Source organism: Globicephala melas, chromosome 3 (genome assembly GCF_963455315.2).
Source record: "Globicephala melas chromosome 3, mGloMel1.2, whole genome shotgun sequence".
NCBI lineage: Eukaryota > Metazoa > Chordata > Mammalia > Artiodactyla > Delphinidae > Globicephala > Globicephala melas.
In genome coordinates this window covers 63,594,635-63,622,516 of record NC_083316.1, presented here as the reverse complement: position 1 = coordinate 63,622,516, position 27,882 = coordinate 63,594,635, and the positions used below count along the sequence as shown (strand labels likewise).

The 27,882-nt window shown below is 38.7% G+C and overlaps 2 protein-coding genes across 7 annotated transcripts in view; one reads left to right on the top strand and one right to left on the bottom strand.

Moving 5' to 3' along the window:
• The window catches only part of MSH3 (mutS homolog 3), a 211,435-nt gene that overhangs the window by 180,641 nt on the left and 2,912 nt on the right, over positions 1-27,882 (bottom strand). For 2 of the 3 annotated variants that reach the window (XM_030846850.2, XM_070045157.1), the window contains exon 1: positions 98-432. The exons of the other annotated variant lie outside the window; for it this stretch is intronic. In XM_030846850.2, coding sequence (XP_030702710.1) covers positions 98-337 — 240 coding nt within the window. In that variant the 5' untranslated portion in view covers positions 338-432. Of the gene's footprint in view, positions 1-97; positions 433-27,882 lie in introns of those variants that run through there. 3 annotated transcript variants of the gene reach the window in all.
• Positions 166-23,760, top strand: DHFR (dihydrofolate reductase). Of its 4 annotated transcripts, none has more exons than XM_060295958.2 (6): positions 166-368; positions 1,019-1,068; positions 3,541-3,646; positions 10,386-10,512; positions 15,403-15,518; positions 23,457-23,760. In XM_060295958.2, exons 2-6 carry the CDS (start codon positions 1,044-1,046, stop codon positions 23,533-23,535), a joined length of 453 nt encoding a protein of 150 aa, XP_060151941.1. In that variant the 5' UTR covers positions 166-368; positions 1,019-1,043; the 3' UTR covers positions 23,536-23,760. The 4 variants fall into 4 exon arrangements, with proteins under 4 accessions (XP_060151941.1, XP_060151939.1, XP_060151940.1 ...); XM_060295956.2 differs by lacking the exon at positions 166-368 and adding an exon at positions 478-697; XM_060295957.2 differs by lacking the exon at positions 166-368 and adding an exon at positions 482-679.

The window sequence follows — 27,882 nt, the reverse complement described above, 5'->3', positions numbered from 1 at the left end:
CTGGCCCAGCCATCTCGCATATTCTCGCGCACAGTCCCCGCCTCGTCCAGCTCCACCCACAAGCACCGCCCCCGGCCGTATGGTCGCGCCCACTCACCGATGGCCCCGCCCCGCCCTGGACCGAACCCACCACGTGTGGCGGCAACTGAGGCGGGAGAGTGGCCGCTAGGGGCGCTGCGGAGTCAGAGTCAGGATCCGCCTTCTCGGCTGTACCCGTTGCGGAGGAGGTGGATTTCAGGCTTCCCGTAAACTGGAAGAATCTGCTCAAAACCGCCTGCCTTGCAGGGCCTGGGCCGGCGGGAGCGGCGCCACCAGAGACCGGCTTCCGGCGCGACATCGCGGAGCACGCAGCCACAGCCCGGCAGCAGGTCGAGCTGGGAGCGCGAGCCCGCGGCCGCCGTTCCCAGGGCGTCTGCGGGCGCGAGCACGTCGCAACCCTGCAGTGCGCCGGGGCGGGGGGCGGGACGAGGGCGGGGTCTCGCCTGCAAAAATAGGACTGAGGGGGCGGGGTGGCCAAAATTTCGCGCCAAGCTGGCGGGTAATCCCCGTGGTCAGTGTGACGTGCTATCTTGGAAGTGTTTTCTGCTGCTATCATGGTTCGTCCGCTAAACTGCATTGTCGCTGTGTCCCAGAACATGGGCATCGGCAAGAACGGGGATCTGCCCTGGCCCCCGCTCAGGTACCTGCTGGGCCGGAGGTGGGTCGATTGTGTTGGATCGGAGCTTAATCGGGGCACCTGGGCCGGGCCGGGTCGACGCTGCGAAAAGAAGGGGTCGGACTCGTGACCTGAGTTGGCGGGAGGTAGGCTTAGACTTCCTTCCGCGTCAGGAGCCTGGCGGCTAGTTACTGATTTCCGTCCCGCTCCAGCTGCCCCGCTAGGCCTTTTCCCCCCGCGTCCTACCCCAGAGCAAAGTCCCAGTCCTGGAGGTCCCCTCAGCTCACCGTTTGTCGGGAGCGTTAGAGCTGAAGCCCACGGGATCCCATTCTGAGTAACTCCATGTGTTTCTCTAACTTGTAGGAATGAATACAGGTATTTCCAAAGAATGACTACAACCTCTTCAGTAGAAGGTAATGTGGGATTTTTAAGTGATTCAAATTTGCGAAGGGTCTTGCCTAAGGAAGCTTACCAGTGCAAATTTTACTTAAATTAAAAGTTTTTCATGTTAGTCTGGGACCTTTTGTCCTAACATAAATGAGGATGCAGTTCCCAAGATTCATTAAACATTTTTTTTTTAATTTCTTTGAAATTTTATGTGAGCGTGCGTACAACTCAGGTATTGGTCAAAATTGGAAGCTAGGTAGAGGCTTCTGTGGAGGTTAGCGCTGGCAAAGGAAACCAGAACAGGCCTTTGAAATAGCTGCTGGAAGAGATGATAGTGCCTGAATGGCAATGGAGAGGACAAAAGTCCAAAAAGCGGTTACAAGATACTCAATTTGGAGATTAGAAAGTTAAAGGTGATGCAGGAAGGCATCAAAGATGAACTCTCAGATTTTCAGTTTGAGAGTCTGGGTGACATGGAAAATAAAGGAGTGGGGAATAGTGTGCAGCTGTAATGATGATGATTTTAAAGTGCTTGTAGTATATCCGGGACAATTTCAGGCACGGGGAACTAGATGAATTGAGCCACTGGAGAGAAGAGGATAACCAAGGATAAGAATGTGGGCATGAGGGAGAAAAAACCTAAGAGACATGTGTGTTTATTCATTAGAGGAGGAATAGCAGAGTAAACAGGGAAACAGTAAATCAGAAAGGAGCAGATGCAGCATAACTATAACAGGACAGATAAAACGTACTTCAATTTGGCCCTTGAGTCACTAGTTGGAGACATGATGGCAAAAGCTTGAAGCTAAAAAATTGACATGAACCATGTGAATGAAGCACAACTACAGAATTGTGACATGAATCCCAAGTATGGCCTGCTAATAGGAAGAGCATCCCATGCCTGACCTGTTCGCTGGTTTTCAGTAAATATAGTATTACTTGGATAAATGAATGAAAGGGTACCAAGGATGTCTTGGCTTTTTTTTTTTTTTAAACGCCTCCCTATGTCCTTCACTCATCATCTCTACCTTAGTTGTTAGGTTAGGTCTGTGCCATATTCCTCATCAGAATTCCTCACCTATTAGCTCCATTATCTTTAATAGTTGATATCTCCTTATTGAACACGTAAAACTCTGTCTTTGAAAATATAGTGCATATTGTATAAGGGTGCTCTGAATTACAGGGGGTTTTTTGTTTGTTCTTGGAGGAAAAAATTTTTTTCCAACACTTGGAGGTAATATTTGGTAAGAGTAGTGAAGCAAAACCTGAAAAATGCTTAGTCTTACAACTTGCAGTTTGTAAATTTAGTGTTTTTGTTTAAATAAAATCAAACTAATGATGATTCTTTAAGAAAACAGATACAGGGACTTCCCTGGTGGCACAGTGGTTAAGAATCCGCCTGCCAATGCAGGGGACACGGGTTCGATCCCTGGTCCGGGAAGATCCCACATGCCACGGAGCAACTAAGCTCATGCGCCACAACTACTGAGCCTGCGCTGTAGAGCCTGCGAAGCACAACTACTGAATCCCGCAAGCCACAACTACTGAAGCCCATGCGCCTGGAGCCTGTGCTCCACAACAAGAGAAGCCACCGCAATGAGAAGCCTGTGCACTGCAACAAAGAGTAGCCCCCACTCACCGCGACTAGAGAAAGCCCACGCACAGCAACGAATACCCAACGCAGCCAAAAATAAATTAAATAAATAAATTTCTTTAAAAAGTAATAAAACAAAACTACATTAAAGAAAGAAAACATACATGCACTCCTTTGGATAGTCTATCAGAACATATCAAGAATCATAGAAATGAGTATGTTCCTTTGATCCAGATACCTGACTCCCAAGGGTTTTTTTCTCCTAAGTAATTAAACAAAAATGGAAGCTTTACATGTGTATAGTTTTTATAGAAGCGTTATACTTGAACTAGATGCACAGAGGCACAATTGATAATGTTTTAAGCTAATTGCATGGAATATTAAGCAGCTGTCTTTTAAAAAATGACTAAATGTATAAAGTATGCAAATATGAATAATACTGTTATATCAGTTATTACAGTACATATTAGATGCTGAGTATTGTAAGTCTTCAATCGCCACAACAACTCTACAAGTAGGAACTACCTTTATCTCCATTTTATAGATAAGGAAAATAAGACACAGGAGATAAACATGACTCGCCTAGTAGATGACAGAATACATTCAATTTGAGCACTTCAACCCAGAATCTTTGCTCTTAACTACTATAATATACATGACTACAGTTGATGAAAACTATATATTGGTTATAAGTTGGCTAAAGCCAAAGGAAATAACAGTTACTAGACGTAGATAATGGATGACAAATGGTAAATTTTGATAAAGCTGTTTTAAATTTTAATTTTTTAAAGCAGATCCACTAGGTGTCCCTACGACAATCATATCTATGCATATATGTATGAATATATAAAAATATATATGTATACTCCCAAAATATATTTATCTTTTGCGTGTGATTTTACAGGTAAACAGAATTTGGTGATTATGGGTAGGAAAACCTGGTTCTCCATTCCAGAGAAGAATCGACCATTAAAGGACAGAATTAATATAGTTCTCAGTAGAGAACTCAAGTAAGTACTGTACTGTAAATTCACCACAAGAAAATCATGTTCCGTTTCTTATGGTAGAGGTCAGTATAGGACAAAATAAAATAGTATGAATGTAACTATGGATGAAGCTACTTAATATCATAAAGGTGATTACAGAAAATAAGCAGTTATTTATGCCATATGACAGTAACTTATTCTGTTACTCAAGTGACTGATTTCATCACCTTGACAAATTACATTAAATCTAACTATGGTAATAATAGATTTGCACGTTTCCTTGAACCATTATTCAGTAGACTTAAATATCAGTTATATAATGTAATTTAATAAACTTTTCTAGTTTCATGTAAAATCAAAATACATATATTATGGAACTTGCCAAACTTAAGTGTTATCCCCTCTCTGTACCTAGCCCTAAATGCAATAAGATGTAAATTTTAGGATTGGGCTAAAAACTGGTCCTAGTCTTGTGCCCTGTTATTTCTAGTTTACCACAACAGCCAAATAATATTTTGTGCTTTTGTTCTTTACCCAGCATCTGAAGGTTAAAATTTTCAAAGTTTTGAAATGGAAGCATTTCCTAGGAATTCTAGGGAGTGTCTCTAGTTGGCCTGGGGGAGGAATTTTCCTGTTTACCAATTTAACATTAGGTAACATAGTTCTGGATGCCTGGAAATGCCCTGGGGACTTGGCAGGGTGAGGAGGGGGAAGCAGTTTAGGTAAAAGCATTAAGACTCTTCATCAAGTCAACTCCAGTGCTTTTACCTTCACCAAGGCTTCCATGGCATTTACTCTACATGTAGTGCAAACTGATTGCTATTTTGTTTCTTTTTGTTATTTTTTACATTGGTCCCAGCCCACTAAAATAACTTCTGGAACCCCAAGGGGTTTTGCAGGAGTTTACTGTGCGGGGGGAGAGGGGAGCCTGAATTATACCATAAGGGAAGGTTTAGGACTGGCATGGTAATTATTCTCTCTTAAACTAATAATATAATCACACAAAAAATGCAGCATCCTGGGGCACTGCTTGCTTAATAACGGTGGTCATAGTATTCCTTTCCCATGTGTATTATTAGGGTTCACCCAGAGCAGCAGAACCAGTAGAAGATAGATAGATAGATAAAAGAATTTTATTGCAAGGAATTCCACAGTTGTGGGGCTGGGTAGGCAAGTCCAGATACCTGTAGGGCAGGCCATCAGGAAGGGCAGGGAGGAACTCTGCAGAAGGGGCTGAAGCTGCTGCCCGCTGGTGAAATTTCTTCTTCAAGGAAGCCTCAGATCTGTTCTTAAGGCCTTTCAACCCCTTGAATTAGGTCCACCCAGATAAAAGTCATTTAATTATCAACTTTAATCACATCTGCAAAATACCTTCACAGCAACACCTAGATTAGTGTCTAAATAACAGTACTATAGCCTAGGCAAGTGAACACCTGAAGACTATCCAACCACGGAAGGAAAAACACTACACAGCTGTAGCCTAAGGGGACTCAGGCTTATATAGATTTTCTCCTAAATCCCTCCTAGAATGGTATAGGTTAAAAACCTGGAAGAAAGTATACCAGAATATTTCACTGATTGCCTTTGGGTGATGGGGAATATGTTGATGTGCATCTTGCCATCTGCCCCGATCTTCATGCTGTTCTCTTTCTCCTGGTGGCTAGGATATTCTGATTATATCTTTACTTCATAGAATCCAAATTCACAGACCGTATTGCCATTCCCAGAGACTCTTTAATAACATATTCTTGAATACTACTAAGGTTTACTTATGGCCAGCTTGAGCTAAAACAAACATAAAGAAATCTCAGTGGGGTAGATGTTCAGTTGGGCCAGCATATCTCCTCAAATGATGAGTCTTATTTCTTCTTTATGACCCCCCTATGGTGTATGTAATTGGATTTAGTTGTTTCTTATGTATTTATATGTAACATTTGTTGGTGCATTTCACTTTTTTTTTTTAAGGCAGAGAGAAAATTTAAAATCTTTATCACCAAGCACACCAAGGAAATAGGGATACCAGTTAGAGAAAAAAATTAGAGTTATTTTTTGTCCTTCCTTCTGCTTCCCTACTTGCTGGTCAGTTCCACACATATCCTGAGCACCTGCTATGTGCCAGGCACTGCTAGGTCCTAAATAAAAGGGGGGGGATATATACATGTAAATCTCTTGCTCATGCAAGCTTTTAGAGATATTCAATTTTTCACCACCACCCCACAATGTAAAAAGAAACTGAATCCTCAAAGTAATCCAAAAATTTGCTGCCAGATACTAGTCATTTTGCATAACTGTTCCCTTAATAAGGTATAGGAAAAATGCCTTTCTAAAGCTTTCTAGACAACCAAGTTGTGGCTTTAAAAGAAATATTATGCAGCCACATTTGGAAAACAGGCATTTTCTCAAAATGTTAAACATAGAATCATCATATGACCCAGCAATTCCACTCTTTGGTATATAACCAAGAGAAATGAAAACATGATTACATAAAAACTTGTACACAAATGTTCATAGCAGCATCATTCATAGTAGCCAAAAAGTGGAAACATCCCAAACGTCCATCAGCTGATAAATGGATAAACAAAATGTGCTACATCCATGCAATGCAATATTATTCCACAATAAAAGGAATGAAGTACTGATATATGCTACAACATGAATAAGCTTTAAAGTCTTTGGAACCAAAAACCAAATAAAGAAGTTTTACTGCAATGCTGCAGCTTTGGCAGCATCTTTAGAAAATCCAAAATTGCCTGCATGATATAAGATGTTGTAAACTGTCTTCAGTCCATGAAGTTGTCTAACATTTCATGGCAGAATAATTTTTTATGGTCGTGCTATCATATTCTCCACAGTGATTAAAACTTTCTTCTCTTCATAAAGCTTCAGTTCTCTCCCCACCACTCACATACTTGGTGTAGCAAAGACTTAGCAACCTGGCTTCTAATACCTGTTCTGGCACCTATTAACCTTGAGCCTTGCTGAACCTCAACTTTCTTACCTACTGAATGGGATTAATGACAACTTCTTAGGGTGATTTTGAGGGTTAATTAATATTTTATATGTTAAATTTCTGGCACACAGAGGGTACCCTACAGATATCAGGTCCTACTCCCCCAGTCCTTGCTATTTTACCAAAATTACATAATTTTGTAGCTTATTGAAAATATTAATATTAATGAGATCACAATGGACAGGCTCATGATCTTATTTCCACCTTAACGTATCACTTTGTTCTTCCTTCCCTCAATCTTGAGACAGAAAAATCCCCTGCTTTTAAAATCAATTCCTTCCCCCGCCTCCACTGTTTTATTCTAGACTCCCATTTTGTTTCTGTCCTCAGGACCTTGCTCTATTATACTGCCCTTTAGTATTTTAAACCTCACCACAGATTACTTTTCTTCTCTCAGTTTTCCTGGAGCTTTCTTGTGTTAAATAACCTTAATGTAAGCCTCAATAATATTTATAGTGGCCTGTCACTTCTGTGTTTTGCTCATACTTTTACCTCCTTCAAGACTCAGCTAAGGGATCAGACTCCAAAGAGAATTCTTCCTGTCACCCCAGCCAGATGATGCACAACCTCTGTGCCCATCTAGCATCCTCCACACATCCCCAGTGCATGTCCTTTTCACTTTTATGGGCACTGCTGAGCTATTTCTTTGCCTGCCATCACAATCTTTTTGGTACAGGAAGTGCTTTTTTTTTTAAATCTCTATTTCAAGCACCTGGCATATCTCCTAGCAAAGTAGGGGTTCCAGAATTTTCATGGAATAAATGGTCTGTAGTCAGTTTATAAAAATAGAATCATCCCACATAACAACACTTTGTAACCTGCCTTTTCCCCACTCAATATATTAAAAGATTAATTTCTATAAATATTTTTAGTGGCCGCATAGTATTCAATTATGAGGATGAAGCATATTTGAATCAATTTTTAATAGTTAGAAATCACATTTTTAAAGACTGAGTATTAAAGGTCTTAAAGTGAACATACTTCTGAATTCTGGTTAAGATGTGATTCTAGCCTAGGGTTTTTCTTTTTAACTGTTTTCCCAACAGTCCTCAGGGAAATTGGGGCAGAATTCTATCTGCCATCCTCTTTCATCAGGCACAATGGAAAGGATAATGTTTATATAATACCCCAGAGTAATCAAATGAGGCAGCTCAAGGCCGGAAAACACTGGTCTGAGGGCTCTGCCTAAACTAGGCCACACCATCTGAGGCCTGAGGGAACCAGAATCTAACACCTTTGTAGCCCATGACCACCAGTTGAAAGCCTATTGTCTGAATAAGAAGTGCCCCTCAGGCCCCAAGGTCAGGCTGCTGGAACTCAAATCCTAGGTCCACCATTTCCTAGCTGTGTGACTATTGGCAACCTAATCCCTCAACCTCAACATCCTCATCCGTAAAAAGGGATAATAGTACCTACATGGGACTGCTGGCAACATTAAATGGTATGATGAGTATAAAGCACTGCCTGACCCTACTACTTGTCAGAGCAAGTAGGCACTCAATAAATGTTAGATATTTTCTTTGTAATACAGCTATCCATCAGGTAGAAAGCAGCCTCCCTTGAATAGGGCTTTTAAGGAAAGGGATGGAAGTATCACTGGAGTGCCTGCTATGTGCATTATCTCTTTTAATCTTCATGCCAACCCTCAGGGAATTCAAGATTCTGGGTAACGAGCAAAATATCAAGCATGGCCACACACTTCTTGATGTAGAGTGTGTGTGCTACCACATACCAACTGTCCTTTGTAAGGGAATCCAATCTGGATCGGATTGAGATAATTATAGAAAGAAAATTTAGCAATGAAATAAGTAACAATATTGAGTGCTTGCCATATGGTATTTATTGTGTTAGTTTCTAGGATTTGTGCTGTGAAGAGGCTGATGAACCATTGGCTCAAATTTTTGCTAATTTTCTGCCCATCTAGGGTCAAGTGTTTCTTGTGAAACATTTCTATACCACTAAGTAGCAATACTGTGCTGAAGCATTTCCTCCATGTCTTTGTTATATCTAAAATCTGAAACAAATCCTTAATCTGTTCTTTGTTTTCCTTTTTAGACTCACTGCAAAAGGGCAAAGAAGTAGTCTTTACCTTAATCCCTTGAATCATTCTCAAGCCATTGTTCCACAGTCTTCACAAAAAGATTGTCCCCTTTCTTTGAAGTCCACACCAACCACGTATACCACCTTCTAAATCATTTTGCCGTAATCCACCTACTTCTAGAATACCTCTTCCGGTTTTCCTTGTATGTCAGTTCCTAAATCACCAATTTACATCCTACCTTAACTCCTGTCAGCAGTCCTGATTTAAACATCCTCAGTTACTAAAACCATCTTGACTCTTTCAAAGTCATTGTAAACTTGGTTTATTAACTAGACTGTCTTCTCCCCCCAACTCCAAATCTGTTTCTTCTAAATTCAGTTCTCCCCTCGAATGGCCTGGTCCATCCTAGTCACTGCAACTGCCCTGATACCTTTGGGGATCCCTTGGCTCCTTTAGCTTCACCCTAGTCTCCGTGTCTTCTTCCAGCTTTGAATCAAAATACATTCTTTGTGCTATCTTAACTCCTTGAGAGATGACAAAGAGCGAAGTAAGTCAAATAGATATCAAGAAGGTGAGAAAGGAGGCAGCAAAGAGAATGAGTAGTCCCCATTAGCTCTTAGTTAATCATTGTTAGAACTACTAGTTCAAAGGCAATTACATTATTTTTTTAAAGCATCAGTCTAAGAACTTGACATTGAATTGTAATTTCTGTTGTGTCTAATTACTCTGAAAGCCAATTCTGCATGTTTCTTCATTTATAAAGGGAATTGCAAACTCTCACCAAAATAACATTTTTGGAGGTTGGGAGAGACTGAGCTAATCAATATAAACAATAAATTAATTGACTTTTCCCCTTTGGGATTTTTAATTACAAAAGTAATAACATGCTCGTTTTTTGATAATTCATTTATTTCTATATTGTTTGAAACATGAGAATCCTTTCCCCACACCCCAAAGGTAACCACTTATTAACAGTTTGAATATCATTCCAAACTAAAGTCACTCAAACATATCACTCTTTTTCCAACATTTTATCTGAAGACTGTCAAGCCTATAGAAAGAATTTTACAGTAAACACCTGTATACCCACAACATAGATTCTACCACATAGATTATTTTATACTATGCTTGTTTTATCATCCATCCAACCATCCATCAGTCTTGTTATTTTTATGCTTTTCCAAGTAAACTGCAGACATTAGTATATTTTCACCTAAATAATTCATTATATATCTCATTAACTAGAGTTTAATATTACTTTACTGTTTTTTCTTTTGAAATAAATATTATGTACAATGAAATGTACAAGTCTTACATGTACATTTGCTATATTTTAACAAATATATGCACCTATGTAACCCCATATCAAAGATATAGGACATTACTGTCACTCCCAGAAAGCTGCCTCAAGCCCCTTCCCAGTGAATCTTTACCCCATCCCTCCAGAAACAACTACTGTTGTGATTTTTTTTCCACCACAAATATCATGCAGTATCACAAGTGGTTCTGTTTTTCATTCATTGTAGACCATACATACACAAATGTGGGTTGCATTATTGGCCATGGGCCATACTGATGTTAAATGCTTTTTATTGAAAGGTTTCATATTTATGATGCTTTTAATTTTATAATTACTGCCTCCTAGTCAGATTATTTGACTAGTATGAATGGGGTTTATAGAAATTACGTGTAATTCTTTCTTGTAATCTCAGGGAACCTCCACAGGGAGCTCATTTTCTTGCCAAAAGTCTGGATGGTGCCTTAAAACTTATTGAGCAACCAGAATTAACAAATACAGTGGACATGGTCTGGATAGTGGGAGGCAGTTCTGTTTATAAGGTAAGTAACGTTATCTGTGACTATAAGGAAATAGTCTACCCTCTTTCTTTCAGCTTCCCTGCCATCTCAACTTTAAAAGATTAAGCCATGAGCAAAGGAAGCACGTTATTTCTCCTGGAAGTTAGACATATTGCCAATTTGCACTATTCATTTTTTGATACTATCATACAAACTAAATGAAAAGTAAGTTTTTAGGTCTGTACCAGTCTATTTTCAATTCAAAATAGTTGATGTTTCCAATTTTAAAAACATTCTAAATCCTTCCTGAGAATTGTACTTGCACTGCATTGTCTTCTCCTCCCTGGATGTGCCTAAATACACTAAGCTATCATCTTTTCCTCAAGGATAAATATTATGTCCCTTACTGAGGAAAGGCTCTGTTGAGATACACTGACTAGATGTATGTGAACTTGTTCAAAGCACAAGACTTACCCTCAACAATTTTCATATAACGTGAGGGTAGGGGGAAAGTGTTCCATGATTTCGTATCATAAGAGAAGACACTGTTAAATAGAAAATACTCCTTTTTCTTGATACCAGATGACTTCCAGCTTTAAACATTTTTGAGGATAATAAATAGAATTTTATAACTCTTTTATAACACTGAGGAAAGATTACATTTATGGAGAGGAAAAATCAGCCCCTACCCTTTGTGGCTTGTCATAATATATGAACACAAATTATTTTAGAAAGAAGTATACCAGGATCCTAGGTGGCATTATAAAAACTCTGTTTCTTGGGTTCCTGTTTCTACAATCTTTAACATTCTCCATTTGTAATAGGGGGAAAATGGACATTTTCCTTTGATCTTTTCAGCCAAGAATGAATTTCTAAGAAAATAAGTTGTTTATTTTGCTGAGTGCCGATCACAATTTGAATGATTCAATACCATAGTCACTTGAAAATGTATTCTTTAAACAATATAAGTACTTAAATACATTTATATAATTTGATATATCTGTACTTATATAAATAATAAAGAAGTAGAATCTGTAGGTTTTTGCATTATCCGCCTCACACCACATTGACTTACAGAACATTTGGGACTACCAGCCTGTTTTTGTAAATAAGGTTTCAATGGAACACAACCATGCCCATTGGTTTAGTGTTGTTTATGGCTGCTTTTGCCTACAAAGGTAAGAAACCATATGGCCCACAAAGCCTAAAATGTTTACCATCTGACCCTGTACAGAAAAGGTGGGCCAGGATTATTTGGCCTGAGGCAAACCAGCAATGGAGCCTACAGGCCCTTTGGTGGGCCTAATGGTGGACTCTTGGAGGGCTCACACCAAGGAGTACTTCCCAGAACTTCTGCTGCCAGTGTCCTTGTCCCCGCAGTGAGCCCCAGCTGCCCCCCGCCTCTGCAGGAGCATTCCAACACTAGTAGCCGTGTGGCTGACAGGGTCTTGGTGCTCCAGCCGGGAGTCAGGCCAGAGCCTCTGAGGTGGGAGAGCCGAGACTGACATTGGTCTACCAGAGACCTCCCGGCCCCGTGTAATATCAAATGGCGATAGCTCTCCCAGAGATCTCCAACTCAACACTAAGACTCAGCTCAACTCAACGACCAACAGGCTACAGTGCAGGATACCCTATGCCAAACAACTAGCAAGACAGGAACATGACACCACCCATTAGCAGAGAGGCTGCCTAAAATCATATAAGTTCACAGACACTGCAAAATACACCACTGGACGTGGTCGTGCCCACTAGAAAGACAAGATCCAGCCTCATCCACCAGAACACAGGCACCAGTCCCCTCCACCAGGAAGCCTACAACCCACTGAACCAACCTTAGCCACTGGGGACAGACACCAAAAACAATGGGAACTATAAGCCTGCAGCCTGCGAAAAGGAGACCGCAAACACAGTAAGTTAAGCAAAATGAAAAGACAGAGAAACATACAGCAGATGAAGGAGCAAGGTAAAAACCCACCAGACCAAACAAATGAAGAGGAAATAGGCAGTCTACCTGAAAAAGAATTCAGAGTAATGACAGTAAAGATGATCCAAAATCTTGGAAATAGAATGGAAAAAATACAAGAAACATTTAACAAGGACCTAGAAGAATTAAAGAGCAAACAAATAATGATGAACAACACAAATATTGAAATTTAAAATTCTCTAAAAGGAATCAATAGCAGAATAACTGAGGCAGAAGAACAGATGAGTGACCTGGAAGATAAAATAGTGGAAATAACTACTGCAGAGCAGAATAAAGAAAAAAGAATGAAAAGAACTGACAGTCTCACAGACCTCTGGGACAACATTAAATGCACCAACATTCAAATTATAGGGGTCCCAGAAGAAGAAGAGAAAAAGAAAGCGTCTGAGAAAATATCTGAAGAGATGAAAACTTCCCTAACATGGGAAAGGAAAGAGTCAATCAAGTCCAGGAAGTGCAGAGAGTCCCATACTGGATAAATCCAAGGAGAAACACGCCAAGACACATATTAATCAGACTATCAAAAATTAAATGCAAAGGGCTTCCCTGGTGGCGCAGTGGTTGAGAGTCCGCCTGCCGATGCAGGGGACACGGGTTCATGCCCCGATCCGGGAAGATCCAACATGCCACGGAGCGGCTGGGCCCGTAAGCCATGGCTACTGAGCCTGTGCATCCGGAGCCTGTGCTCCGCAACAGGAGAGGCCACAACAGTGAGAGGCCCACGTACAGCAAAAAAAAAAAAAAAAACAAATTAAATCCAAAGAAAAAATATTAAAAGCAGCAAGGGAAAAGCAACAAATAACATAGAAGGGAATCCCCATAAGGTTAACAGCTGATCTTTCAGCAGAAGCTGCAAGCCAGAAGGGAGTGGCAGGACATATTTAAAGTGATGAAAGGGAAAAACCTACAACCAAGATTACTCTACCCACCAAGGATCTCATTCAGATTCAATGGAGAAATTAAAACCTTTACAGACAAGCAAAAGTTAAGAGAATTCAGCACCACCAAACCAGCTTTACAACAAATGCTAAAGGAACTTCTCTAGGCAGGAAACACAAGAGAAGGAAAACAAACCCAAAACAGTTAAGTAAATGGTAATAGGAATATACATATCAACGACTACCTTAAATGTAAATGGATTAAATGCTCCAACCAAAAGACAGACTGGCTGAATAGAAACAAAAACAAGACCTGTATATATGCTGTCTACAAGAGACCCACTTCAGACCTAGGGACACATACAGAATGATAGCAAGGGGATGGAAAAAGGTATTCCATGCAAATGGAAATCAAAAGAAAGCTGGAGTAGCAATTCTCATATCAGATAAAATAGACTTTAAAATAAAGACTATTAAAGAGACAAGGACACTACATAATGATCAAGGGATCAATCAATGAAGAAGTTATGACAATTGTAAATATTTATGCACCCAACATAGGAACACCTCAATACATAAGGCAAATGCTAACAGGCATAAAAGGGGAAATCAACACAATACAGTAACAGTAGGGGAGTTTAACACCCCACTTTCACCATTGGACAGATCATCCAAAATGAAAATAAATAAGGAAATACATATGCTAACACATTCATATGGAATCTAAAAAAGAAAAAAAAAAACGGTTCTTAAGAACCATGGAGCAGGACAGGAATAAAGACGCAGATGTAGAGAATGGACTTGAGGACACGGGGAGGGGGAAGGGTAAGCTGGGACGAAGTGAGAGAGTGGCATGGACATATATACACTACCAAATGTAAAATAGATAGCTAGTGGGAAGCAGCCGCATAGCACAGGGAGATCAGCTGGGTGCTTTGTGTCCACCTAGAGCAGTGGGATAGGGAGAGTGAGAGGAAGATGCAAGAGGGAGGAGATATGGGGGTATATATATATGTATAGCTGATTCACTTTGTTATACAGCAGAAACTAACACAGCATTGTAAAGCAATTATACTCCTATAAAGATGTTAAAAAAAGAAAAAGAAAAGTTGGGCCATATATCATTAACTTTGATACAGATCTTCAAATGCTGCTGTGATTAGTCCCTTCAGTTTTTCTAATTTTTGGTATAGTAAGAATTGGTAGAATACTGATTTGATCGGGGCAAGAGAATAAATGATTTAATGTAAGCCATAGGATTGAAAATAAAAAGTAAAATTTGTTCTATGCCCTTTGTATGGAATTTTAAGGATTACACACAGTTGAATTTATATGTATATGTGTTTTTGTTTTGTTTCAAAAGCTATTTCAAAATCAAGAGTTATTGCTTTCTTAGAGTTGCAGTTGGGACTCCTGACTTTGTATTCGAATTTTAAGATACTTGTTCCAGGGCAGTTTTTTTTCTGTATAAACTATCAATAGTACTATAGGCAGTAATAGAAAAGTCATTAACAATATAATGCCAAATGCAATCATTAGCAACAAAAGACAGAATAAATTACCTACTAGCATTGTAACTATCTGCTGAGAAACTGAGGCATTAAATTTTATGTATATGTACTAAGCATGTCCTTGGGATTTTCATTAGTCAAGGTCTCATGAAATTACTATCCTATCCATATATACATATGTAAATTTTTCTGTGAAGGGTAACTAGATAATTTGGGGTTTTTAATTCTTAAACAACAACCAAAGATAAAAGACAAAATTGAACGCTTAAAATGAAAAAAAGAGTTCATGTAAGCAAACTAGAGCCCAGAGTATGTTTGAACTCACCCTTGTAATTATTGATAAATGATTAGGGCCATTCCCAACTAAGTCATACTTTGCAGGGTCCCAAACTAAAGAATAGGATAATTAAATAGCATGCTTTGGAGGTAACAAGATATGTAGCATGTCTCTAATACCTAGTACAAACTTCAGTATGTAATTAAAGCAAAAATATTAGAGTTTCTATAACTTTTGACACAGATAAATAAGGAAATTGATGCCTTTTGTTTTATTTCAAAGGAAGCCATGAACAAGCCAGGCCATCTTAGACTATTTGTGACAAGGATCATGCAGGAATTTGAAAGTGACACATTTTTTCCAGAAATTGATTTGGAAAAATATAAACTTATCCCAGAGTAAGTAAAATGTTATTCATTGGTCTGAAGCACCTTTGGCTTTCCTGCTTAAGAATTATAGAAAAGAGAATGTCTCTTCAGATTGAATTCGAAGTAGCAATGTGTTTTATAGACAAAAACTATAGGAATTTTTGGATATGTTTTAATGTTGAAGACTTGGGAATGTTCAGGTTTTAATGACTTCACTGAAATCTAGAGAATAGGCATTAGTTCATTCTGTAAGATCAGTGCTTATTTAGCATCAGACTTTGTCTTAGGCATTGGGGATACAGTGTTTACCAAGACAGAAGATGTCACTATTCTCCAGGAGATTACATCGTTTATAGTAGAGGAGGAGGGTGGCAAATAATAGATAAACATCCAAAGAGTCGCTGTGTGGTAAATTGAAATACTGTGATGTGGTAGATACTGTGTAGTCTGAGAAGTCCTCTCTGAAGAGTGATGTCTACACCAGATCTAAATGGCAAGAAGCCAGCCACACAAAGGGCTGAGGAGAGCATTCCAGAAACCAGAAGTAGCTAGGGCAGAGAACTGAGGGCAGAAAGAAGCCTGGCGTGTTCCCTGAACCTGAAAGCCATGGTGGGCATTGTGAGCGAGGGGGAGACCAAGAGAGATCAGACCCAGGGCAGGTTTAGAGGGTTCTGAATAGAGAGTGATACTCTTCTGTTTATGGGCAATGGGCTGGAGGAGGCAAGAGTGAAGCAGGGAGACCACTTACAGTAGTTCAGGTGAAAGATGAAGGAACTAACTTAGTGGTGGAGGTGGAAGAAGATGTTACACTTGATTTACTCTGTAGTTTACTTTGATTTTAGCATGAAACTGTCTGCTTTTGAAAACATTTTAGTTTAAAAGCGCTTTTCAGCTGTTGGCTATGCAGAGTAGAAGATTAATTATATCAACACTTTTAGACTAGCTCTTAACACATTCTTTCAAACACTCAGTTGAAAACAGTCATTCTTTGAGTGCAAGTTTGATTTTGGAAATACCTCCTAAAAGCAGCATTCAGAGCCAAGTCTGAATAAATGGATGGCCAAGCTTTAGAATAAAGTATATTACTTTACAGAGTAATATAGGTAATGGTCTCAAGTCAAATGAAGTTGGTGACTGATTTTCTTGGGCTCTTAACTAGGTCTAAGGAAAACTGGAAATTCTAAGAACTCTAAAAAGTTTCTAAACAGCTAAAGTACAGGCTTTTGCTTATAGTCTCCAAAGGTGACTACTTAGAAAAATCACATTGATTTCATATATATATTTTTTTTTTTTTTAAATCAGCTGTTTCTTTGTCCCACCTTATTTTCTCTTGTACCGCTTAGATGGCTGATTCTCACATTATGTGGCTATTGATCTCTGCTATCCCTCATTTCTTTCCTTTCTTTTTGCTACTAACAAAAAGAATAGATTACTGTGTGAATCAGCTTCATATTAAATACCTTTGTAAACCCTGTCACTCTCGATTAGACCTCTTTCCAAAGCTATGACCCTTCAAGATCCTTGATAACTTAAAACAAATACAATTCTGGCTCTTTGACTCTTAGAAAAGAAAATATTAACATCTCCTGAGAAATGATTCACACATCTCAACATTCACCCATTCGAAGTATATAATTCAATGGTTTTAGTATATTCAGAGTTGTGCAGCCATCACCACAATCTTAAGTTCAGAACATTTTCACCATCCAAAAAGAACCGCTGTACACATTAGCAGTCGCTCTCCATTCCCTTCCCCTGCTGGCTCTAGGAACCACTAAATCTATTTTCTATCTCTATAGATATGCTTATTCTGGATATTTCATGTTAACAGAATCATATAATATGAAGTCCTTCTTGGAATTGGCTTCTTTCATGGAATTGGCTTCTTTCACTTAGCATACTGTTTTCAAGGTCATCCATGTTGTAATATGTATCAGTACTTCATGCCAAAAAGAATTCCATTGTATAGATTTACTACATTATATATATCCATTCACCAATTAGTAGACATTTGATTTATTTCCACTTTTTGGTTAATGTAATGCTGTTTTGAACATTCATGTACAAGTTTTTGTGGGGATTTATTTTTCATTCCTCTTGGGTATAATCTGGGAGAAGAATCACTGGGTCATATGGTTTAACATTTTGAGGAACTGCTGAACTTTTGATAACGTGACTGTACCATTTTACAGTCCCACCAGCAACATACGAAGGTTCCAGTTTCTCTATATCCTTGTCAACACTTGTTATTGTCTGCCTTTTTGGTTATAAGCTATCCTAGTAGGGATGAGGTGGTATCTCATTGTGGTTTTGATTTGCATTTCCCTAATGACTAATGATGTTGAACATCTTTTCAGGTGCTTATTTGAGATTTATATACTGTATCTTCTTTGGAAAAATACCAATTCACATCCTTTGCCCATTTTTAAAATTTGGTTATTTATCTTTCTATTACTGAGTTTTAAGAGTTCTTTGAATATTCTGGTACAAGTCCTTTATCAGATATATGAGTTGAAAATATTTTCTCCTATTATCTGAGTTGTCTTTTCACTTTCCTGATTGACTTTCACTTTTCCTAATCATTTACAGCACAAAGGTTTTTAATTTTTATGTAGTCCAATTTTTCTATTTTTTTCTTTTGTCGATTTTCCTTTTGGTTTCATACCTAAGAAACCATTACCTAATCCAAGCTCACAGAGATTTTTTTCCTGTGTTTTCTTCTAAGAGTTTTATAGTTTTAACTCTTAAGTCTATGATCTGTTTGATTTAATTTATATATGCTATAAGGAAGAGGTCCAAGTTCATTCTTCGGTAAGCAGCACACTAGTTGTCCTAGCACTATTTGTTGAAAAGACTGTTCTTTTCCCCAACTGAATTGTCTTAGCACCTCTGTGGAAAATCTATTGACCATAAATGTGAGGGTTTATTTCTGGACACTCGGTTCTATTCCACTCATCTACATGTGTATCTTTATGCCAGAACCACACTGTCTTGATTACTGCAGCCGTGTAATAACTTTTGTGATCAGGAAGTACTAGTCTTCCAACTTTGTTGTTCTTTGTTGTTTTGACTACTCTATGTTCCTTGCATTTCCACATGAATTTTATGATCAGCTTGTCAATTTCTGCCAAAAAGCAAGCTAGGATTTTGATAGATTGCCCTGTATCTGTAAATTACTTTGGAGAGTATTGCCATCACATCAGTATTAACTGCCAAATCATGAACATTTGATGTCTTTTCAACTTATTGAGATCTTCCTTAATTTCTTTCAGCAATGTTTTGTAGCTTTCAGTGTACAAACCTTGCACTTCATTGTTAAATTTATTCTTAAATATTTTGTTCTTTTTGATACTATTGTAAATCAGATTGTTTCTTAATTTTATTTTCAGATTGTTCATTGCTAATATATAGAAATACAATTGATTTTTGTTTATGGAGCTTGTATCCTGTAACCTCACTGAACTCATTTATTCTGATTGTAAATGGATTCCTTCAGATTTTCTAGATACCAAATATATCATTTGCAAATAGAGATAGTTTTACTTCTTCCTTTCTAATCTGGATGTTGTTTATTTCTTTTTCTTGCCTAATTGTCCTGGCTAGAACCTCCAGTATGATGTTCAATAGAAATGGCAAGAGCAGGCATCCTTGTCTTGTTCCTGATCTTAGAGAGAAAGCATCCATTAAATACGATGTTAGCTGTGGGTCTTTCATACATGCCCTTTATCACACTGAGGAAGATCTCTTCTATTTCTTATTCATTGAGTGTTTTTATCATGAAGGAGTATTGGGTTTTGTCAGATACTTTTTTTTTGAGTCTCTTGAGATAATCATGTGGTTTTTGTCATTAATAAGACAAAATATATAATTAATACTTAATATGCTATCAATATGGTATATGACATCAGTTGATTTTTCTGTTAAACCCATCTGGCATTTTTGAGATAAATCCTACTTGGTAGTAATGTATAATCCTTTTTATATGTTGCTGAATTCCATTTGCTAATATTTTGTTGAGGATTTTTACATTTATATTCATAAGGATATTGGTATATTGGTCCGTAGGGTTTTTTTGGTAACGTCTTCATCTAGTTTTGCTATCAGGATAGTGCTAGCCTCACAGAATGAGTTGGGAAGTGTTCTCTCCTCTTCTACATTTTAGAAGAGTTTGTGAAGGACTGGTATTAATTCTTCTTTAAATGTCTGAGAAATTTTTAATGGTGAATAGACTGAGATAGGAAATTGCTATCCAAAGCCAAAATTCAAAGAAATTGCTCCAAAATGGACATTCTAAACAAGGCTATGGAAGAAAACAGAAAGTCCTTTCTTCCACTGCAGCACGTCATAGTCATCTGTACTTTCAAGCCTGTAGCAACGTAGTAACAGCCTCTTTAACATGGGATGGAGGGAATCCCCTAAGGGATAAGGGAGATATGAAGCAGTATAAATCTTTCATGAAATAGAGAAAAAGGAAACCTCTGAAGCAAAGAGAATATGCTTTGTCCCTGGACATCTGTAACACTGCTCAATTCTGGAGCTTTCTTTCCAAATCTCTCTACATTGGGCAACTTAGAATTGCTCCCTACTGTCCAGAAATGAGTTCTGATCATTCTTTACTCCCCTTCATTCTTTCCCCACAGCTACCCACTTCGTTTAGTCTTCCATCATCCCTATCCTAGGCCTCTGTGGTTACATAGGTTTCAGTTCAAACACAGTGTCTTTTATTAACACCAAAATTCCTGGTAATAAAAGCACCAGTATAATGAAATAAAAATGAAAGAGGACTACTATGAAGCAAGAAGAGAATAAATTAAAATGTAGATGAAGCCACAAGTGGTAGAAGTCTAAAAGCAGAATATTAATGAAGTAAGATGGTTTTACTTTGTGTCTCCCTTTTTCTCCCAGTGGGTCATTGTCAATGCAATCATTTTTTTTGACAGCACCATGCCAGCCTGTCCATTAATCTGCCCTTATTCATCTTGCCTGGAAGAAGTCTTTCTGTCTCAGACTATTTCACACTAGGATCCAACCAAACCATCAGAGCAAAATATTTTATAGCAGCAGTTTTCCCACTTAATGAGCCCCAAACAGACTTCTCCTTCTAGTTAACAACCTTTCATGTGACCATGTAGTCAAATAGGATTAAAGACCAGAAGAGGCCTTTGAGGCAGTAATTGGCTCCAGAGCTGGGACAGATGCCCCTCACCAGTAGACACTTGAAGTAGGATTTAGATGGGTTGACGTTTCCTCTTCTGTTCCCATTATTTCTTGACTGTCCAACAGGATCCTGGTGTATTTGTCCATATTATTTGTGGATCCCTCTCCTCCTGAGCTTGTGCTTCCTATAGAGTCATCATTTTTAGTTATGATTTGGTTCTTATGGATACCTGTTCCAGGAACTCTGTTTACCTCTATTTTAGACCTTCCATCAAATCACCTCTGCATTATTCTCATGCTCCTTTGTCAGTTCAGATCTTATGATTATTTGTATTCATTTGCTTCTTTAGTGCTTGAAGATTCTAGAAAAGACCATCTATCTGGGTGGTTCATAATAAATAGGTGGTATTTCCAAATCCTGTTAGACTTAAACTTGGAGTTCAAAGGTTGCTCTTAGACAGTTTGTTCTTCAGAAAAGTTTGGAATTATGATTATGAGGTAGTTATCATTATTAAAACAGACTGAATATGTGAATATTGTGGAAAGTAAAATTAATCTTAAGCAGAATTCAATTTTCGTTTCACAGAGAAAATAAACATTATTACCATGACTAGTGAGCATATCTAGCCCATAGCATAGTTATTTCTAAATCATTATTATTCATGGTTTTAGAAATAGCTTTGATTTGATACTTTGCTTTTATCTTGTTAGCTGACAATCTTGATACTCTTGAGAATTTTACACACACACACAAATGTAAATGTTGCTTTTGGTGACTCATCTAAGAAAGTAAAATTGTGGTTTAAAGTTGGCCTAGTAAAATCATTTCTTTAAACAAAGAAAAAACTATATTGCTACTAAAACAGTAGAACAGAAACAGCTTAGGAAATGGTTAGTAAATACAAACATACCTTCTTCCTCTGAAATATATTCTCCTTTTTTTTCTTACCTATTATTATGCTATTGTTATTTCATGTTTCTAATTATATATTTTTTCAAAATGGCATAATCTCTAATTGGTCAACAAAAGGTTAATTCCTATTATTACTCAGCATTCTGTTGGGTATCATAAGAGACTTAAATTTGTTTTCTATGTTATCTCTGCCTACGATGAGGTTAGAAAATAGTTAGGGGGACAAAACAAACTAATATCATTAATGGGTAACATTTGTAGAGCACTTAATATATCAGGCACAGTGCTAAATTCTCTATAAGGATGAAGACTTTTTATTGATAGCTAAGTGTCACACAGCAGAACCAGGTTCAAACACAAGCCTGACTAAAGCAAGTCTTCCTGACCCCTCACCTCCAGCACAGTGGATACAGCCAGCACAAGCCTACAGAAGTGCACCAAGATTAGGGTTGTGGACAAGAGTGGTCAGAACAGCCTTCAGTGGAAGACCCGGGTTTGGGGTTTTTTTTTGTTGGGGGCGGGCAGTGGTGTTCAGTGAAAAATAATTTTTTTTGTTGTCATAAGAACACAGCATGAGATCTACTCTCAACAAATGCTTAAGTGTACAATATACTATTTTAAACTGTAGGGCCAGCGTTACACAGAAGATCTCCAGAACTTGCTCATCTTGCTGAAACTTTATATACCGTTTGAACAGCTACTCCCTGTTTCCTCCTTCCCTCAACCCCTGTGAACTACCCTTCTACTCTCTGTTTCTATGAATTTGACCATTGTAGATTTCTCATATAAGTAGAATCATGCAGTATTTGTCCTTCTGTGACTGACTTATTCCACTTAGCATAACGTCCTCCAAGTTCATCCATGTTGCTGCGTATGGCAGGACTGCCTTGTTTTTTGAAGGCTGAATAATATTCCATTGTATGTATACATATTTTCTTTATATATTCATCTGTCACTGTAGTTTCCATATCTTGGCTATTGTGGATCATGCTGCAGTAAACATGGAAGTGCAAATATCACTACAAAAGATAAGTGTTGGCGAGGATGTGGAGAAATTGGCACTCTTGTACATTGTTGGTAGGAATGTAAAATGATGCAGCCACTATGAAAAATAGTATGATGTTTCCTCAAATTACTAACAGTAGAACTACCATGTGATCCAGCAATCCCACGTCTAAGTATATACCCAAAGGAGGGCCTGGGTTTTGACTTAGAAGCTGAAGGAAACACACACCTAAGTGAGTGTTAGGAGTAGAAAAGATCAGATAAACAGTGATTCTAGTAAAGGATATGAAATAAGCCACACAGTGGGGAATTAGAGCAGTGTGGCGTCCACTGATTAAACAAATCAAGAATCCCCGGGCTTCCCTGGTGGCGCAGTGGTTGAGAGTCCACCTGCCGATGCAGGGGACATGGGTTCGTGCCCCAGTCCAGGAAGATCCCACATGCCGCGGAGGAGCTGGGCCCGTGGCCATGGCCGCTGAGCCTGTGCATCTGGAGCCTGTGCTCCGCAACGGGAGAGGCCACAACAGTGAGAGGCCCGCGTACAGCAAAAAAAAAAAAAAAAAGAATCCCCATGCACCACACACAACTTCAGTTCCACTCTAACAGCTAAAGGTTGTGTTTTATTTTTTCTTTGCTCACACAAGAATTTGATAACATATGTAAGACTTGCAAAAAGTTCTTAAGAAATTTCATATTAGCTGGGTGACAAGAGTGGGAACATAAAAGAGAAACTGCTAACAGTGGTTAGTTTGGGGGAGAAAAACTAGGAGTTAGAAGGAAAGGAAGAATTATACTTTTTATTTTCTAACTTTCTGTAATTTGAAATTTTTCTTAATATTTGCATGTGTAGTGTATTTGCATAATATTTAATTATACATCTTTTTCTTTTACAGATATCCAGGTGTTCCTTCTGATGTCCAGGAGGAGAAAGGCATTAAGTACAAATTTGAAGTATATGAAAAGAACAATTAATGTGAAAGTGTTTTCTGATCTATTTCAAGCCTCCTCCTCCCCCAGCAAAATTATGTATTTTTTGTTGTAGAGACTTTTGTTGACTTTAGATCTATGGATAATTATTTCTAAGCAAAGTACTTTTATTCCCCATTAATCTTAACTAGACTGTATCAGATACCATCTGTGAAACATTTCTTGCTGTAACTTCCTGAATGCCCATCAAGAGTCAAGAATAGGTGACCAGCACCTGCCTAGGATAGAATATCTACCAAGACAGCCCAAAGTAGGAAAGTGCCCTGGTAGCATGAGCTGAAACCAGAGCCTATATATAGCGCTAGGAGCTAGGTAGATGGGTCCAAAGGTCAGAAATGGATTATAAACAGAAGAGCTAGCATTCAGTTATTTAAATTAGATCAAAAGAGGGACTGTGAATTACTTTATATCACACTTCTGAAAAACATTCCCTTCACTTAGACTAGGAGTCAGTAAGTTGAAAAATCCAGGATATTCCACAGGGATAGTAAAGAGGCAGGTGCGAGACTACCTTTTCAGTGGATAAAGGAGAAGGTTTGAGACCTTAAAAAACTTTGTTCCTGATCTTCAGTGAGATTGCATGGGATGTTACAATGATAGAACAAGAATTGGCTGCTCTTTACAAAAAAGAATCTAATATCAAACATAATATCTAAAATTAAAAATTCAAAGAGGTAATAAATTGAGAATGAATATTGCTAGAAACCAAAATTAGTAAGTTAGAAACTAAACTTCACAGAATTAAAAAATGAAAATTAAAACATGTTTTACCCATCACGTGAGCAAAGATTTAGATTAAGTATCCAAAAAAAATAGCATTTTCTGCCTTATAAATTGGTACAATCTTTTTAGAGTGTAAGTTAGCAATATCAATTAAAATTCAAAATATTCTGGGTTTGGACCCAGAACTTCCACTTCTAGAAATTAATCCTGAACAAAGATATGGACCCAAGAGTATTTGTTGCAACTTTTTTTTTCAAACTTAGAAACAGCCCAAATGTTGATTAATAAGAAATAACTAACCAATATGTCTATAAAATGTAACGTCTGCAGCAGTTAAAAAGAATGAAGTACTGACAGGAAAATGCCAAAAATTGCTAAATAAAAGAAGCAAATTGTGTATAATACTCAAAACGTTTAATCAGTGTTCATGTGTGGGAAAAAGCGTGCTGCAAACTGTTGACAGTATCAAAGTTGGGAGTGTTATTTTCTGCGTTAGGTATGTCTATTGTGATTAGATTTTTTATAGCATTATGTACTTATTTTCATGAAAAACTACTTAAAATGATAAATTGAGCCCTTTACTCTTAGCAGTAAAATTAGGTTACAGAACATCAGGAATAAAAAGAAATGTCCGAAAATCTTCCATAGAGGGAAAAAAACAGATCACACAGAAGAATAGGAATCAATACTGACTAAGACTTACAACCACAAGAAGACAGTGGTGCTCTCTGCAAGGAACATAACCAGAAAACTATTAGTATCCAGAATTTATAGGTATCAGATACTGCTAAGAAAAAGAAACAAGCCATTTAGAGAAGAGGAAACTCAAGGGGCCAAAAATATATAAAAAGTTTTACCTTCCCACTAGTAATTGGGGAAATGCAAATTAAAACTACAGCAAGGGCTTCTCTGGCGGCACAGTGGTTAAGAATCTGCTTGGGGCTCCCCTGGTGGCGCAGTGGTTGAGAGTCTGCCTGCCGATGCAGGGGACACGGGTTTGTGCCCCGGTCCGGGAAGATCCCACATGATGTGGAGCGGCTAGGCCCATGAGCCATGGCCGCTGAGCCTGCGCATCCGGAGCCTGTGCTGCGCAACGGGAGAGGCCACAACAGTGAGAGGCCCACGTACTGCAGAAAAAAAAAAAAGAATCTGCTTGCCAATGCAGGGGACATGGGTTCAAGCCCTGGTCCAGGAAGATCCCACATACTTCGGAGCAGCTAAGCCTGTGCACCACAACTAATGAGCCTGTGCTCTAGAGCCCACGAGCCACAATTACTGAGCCCACATGCCACAACTACTGAAGCCTGCATGCCTAGAGCCCGTGCTCCGCAACAAGAAGCTACCACAATGAGAAGCCCATGCACCGCAATGAAGAGTAGCTCCCGCTCGCCACAACTAGAGAAAGCCCGCGTGCAGCAACGAAGACCCAGTGCAGCCAAAAACAGAAAAATAAATAAATTTTTAAAAAATAAATGAAACTACAGCAAGGTACCATCCATACACATCAGATGTGGCATTCTCTCCAGTACTTAACATTGTCAGACTGTTAAAATGTTGGCAATATTTATTAAGGATGAAGATGCACATACCCTTTGACCCAGCAGTTCCACTCAATACCAAGAGATAACCTCCTACATGAATCTTGAGAAGTTTGTAGAAAAATGTTGCGGCCTTGTTTGTAACAGTGAAAAACAAAACAACCTGCAAGTCCAGTGACAAAATGAGTATGTTACTGTCTTATATTGGGTTTCCCCCAGAGCAGATCCTGAGACTAGAATTTGAATGAAGCAGTTTATTTGATAGATGATACCAGAAAGCACCAATTGGTATGTGGAAAAGTAAAACTGGGAAGGTAAGAAGGCCAGTTCAAGGTCAGTGAGCAGATTCCCATTGGGTAACAAACTCAATAGTGCTGAGATATCTGGGAAATGGAGGGGAGGAAATCTGGAGTATTTATCCCGAACTCGTTGATTTGGGGCTGCTCCCAGGTTTGTCAGCTCCCTGACCTGTGTATTGAACACACTCCAGCTGCTAGAGTCCCAGGTATTTGCAATAAGAGGCTGCTGGCATGCATAGGAACAGCGAATGCTAAACACTTAAAGCAATTCCATATATTTATGATTGTGTATGTAAGATTTTCATACTTTTTAATATAGTAAAAAGTATAAAGCCACACATTGTTTGAAATATTTTACAATTTAAAAATATACAGAATTAGGAAAATCAATTAGAAGTTCAGGAGAGGAATGATGGTAATTCAGACTAGAGGATTGGGCATAGTAAAAATATTTGATTTTGGATAGATTTAAAAGTTGGAAGTAGGGACTTCCCTGGTGACACAGTGGTTAAGAATCCACCTGCCAATGCAGGGGACATGGGTTCGATCCCTGGTCCAGGAAGATCCCACATGCTATGGAGCAACTAAGCCCATATGCCACAACTACTGAGCCTGCACCCTAGATCCTGCGTGCCACAACTACTGAGCCCATGCACAGCAACTACTGAAGCCCATGCACTCTAGGGTCCATGTGCCACAGCTACTGAACACGTGTCTTGCAACTACTGAAGGCCACGCGCCTAGAGCCCGTGCTCTGCCACAAGAGAAGCCACCACAATGAGAAGCCCGTGCACTGCAACAAAGAGTATCCTCTGCTCGTCACAACTAGAGAAAGCCTGCACATGGCAACAAAGACCCAATGCAGCCAAAAATAAGTAAAATTAAATTTTTTTTTAAAGTTGGAGGTAACGGGATTTTCTGGAGTTTGATTTTGGCTTTGGGCCCACTGAATTTGAGATACCTTTAAGGAAGGAAGGAAGGAGAGAGGGAATAAAAAAAAACTGAAATAATAGAACCATGCCTTCAAAATTGAGAGAAGTTATTTTCAACTGATAAATCTATACTCAGCCAAATAATCAGGGGTGATGCACACCTGAACAGTTGATCTGATAAATGAATTGGCTACTAAGTCCTAACAGGCAGGACAAAGGGATGATTCATGTCCTGGGAGGGACAAAGTGGGCCACCGTGTGAGAGTTCATCACACTGCTCAGAACGGTGTGAGGTTTAAAACTAATTATTTCTGGAATTTTCCATTTAATATTTCGGACTGTGGTTGACCTTGGGTAACTAAAACTGCAGAAAGAAACCTTGGATAAGGGGGTGCTGCTGTACATTGACATTTCTGTTAAAACTCTTTATCCTTGGGACGAAAAAAAGCAAATCACGTTGTTGTGTGCTATTTCAAATAACTCTGCAGTCGATAGTAAAAGTAAATAAATGTGAAATGTGTTTATTGGAAGACAAATTTTAGGTGTCCTCTACCTCCTTGCCCCAGGGCCATAGGACACACAGAAGACAAACACTTGAAGGAATAGAGGGTTAATCTGCAAGGAGACATGGTGATACTGGACTCAGGAAAAACTGGAGAGAACAAAGATTTTCTACTCCATCTACCAGCCAGAATCATTTGGGAAAGGGACCCTGAATGAGACTGCCCCTTTTTCAGCCTCTGGTCACAGCCCCCTTCAAAAGGCCAAAGCTTGCCCACAGGTTGGTTTTGCACTGCCAGTACTCTCTGAGAGGTGAATTAGCATAACTTAAACCTGGCA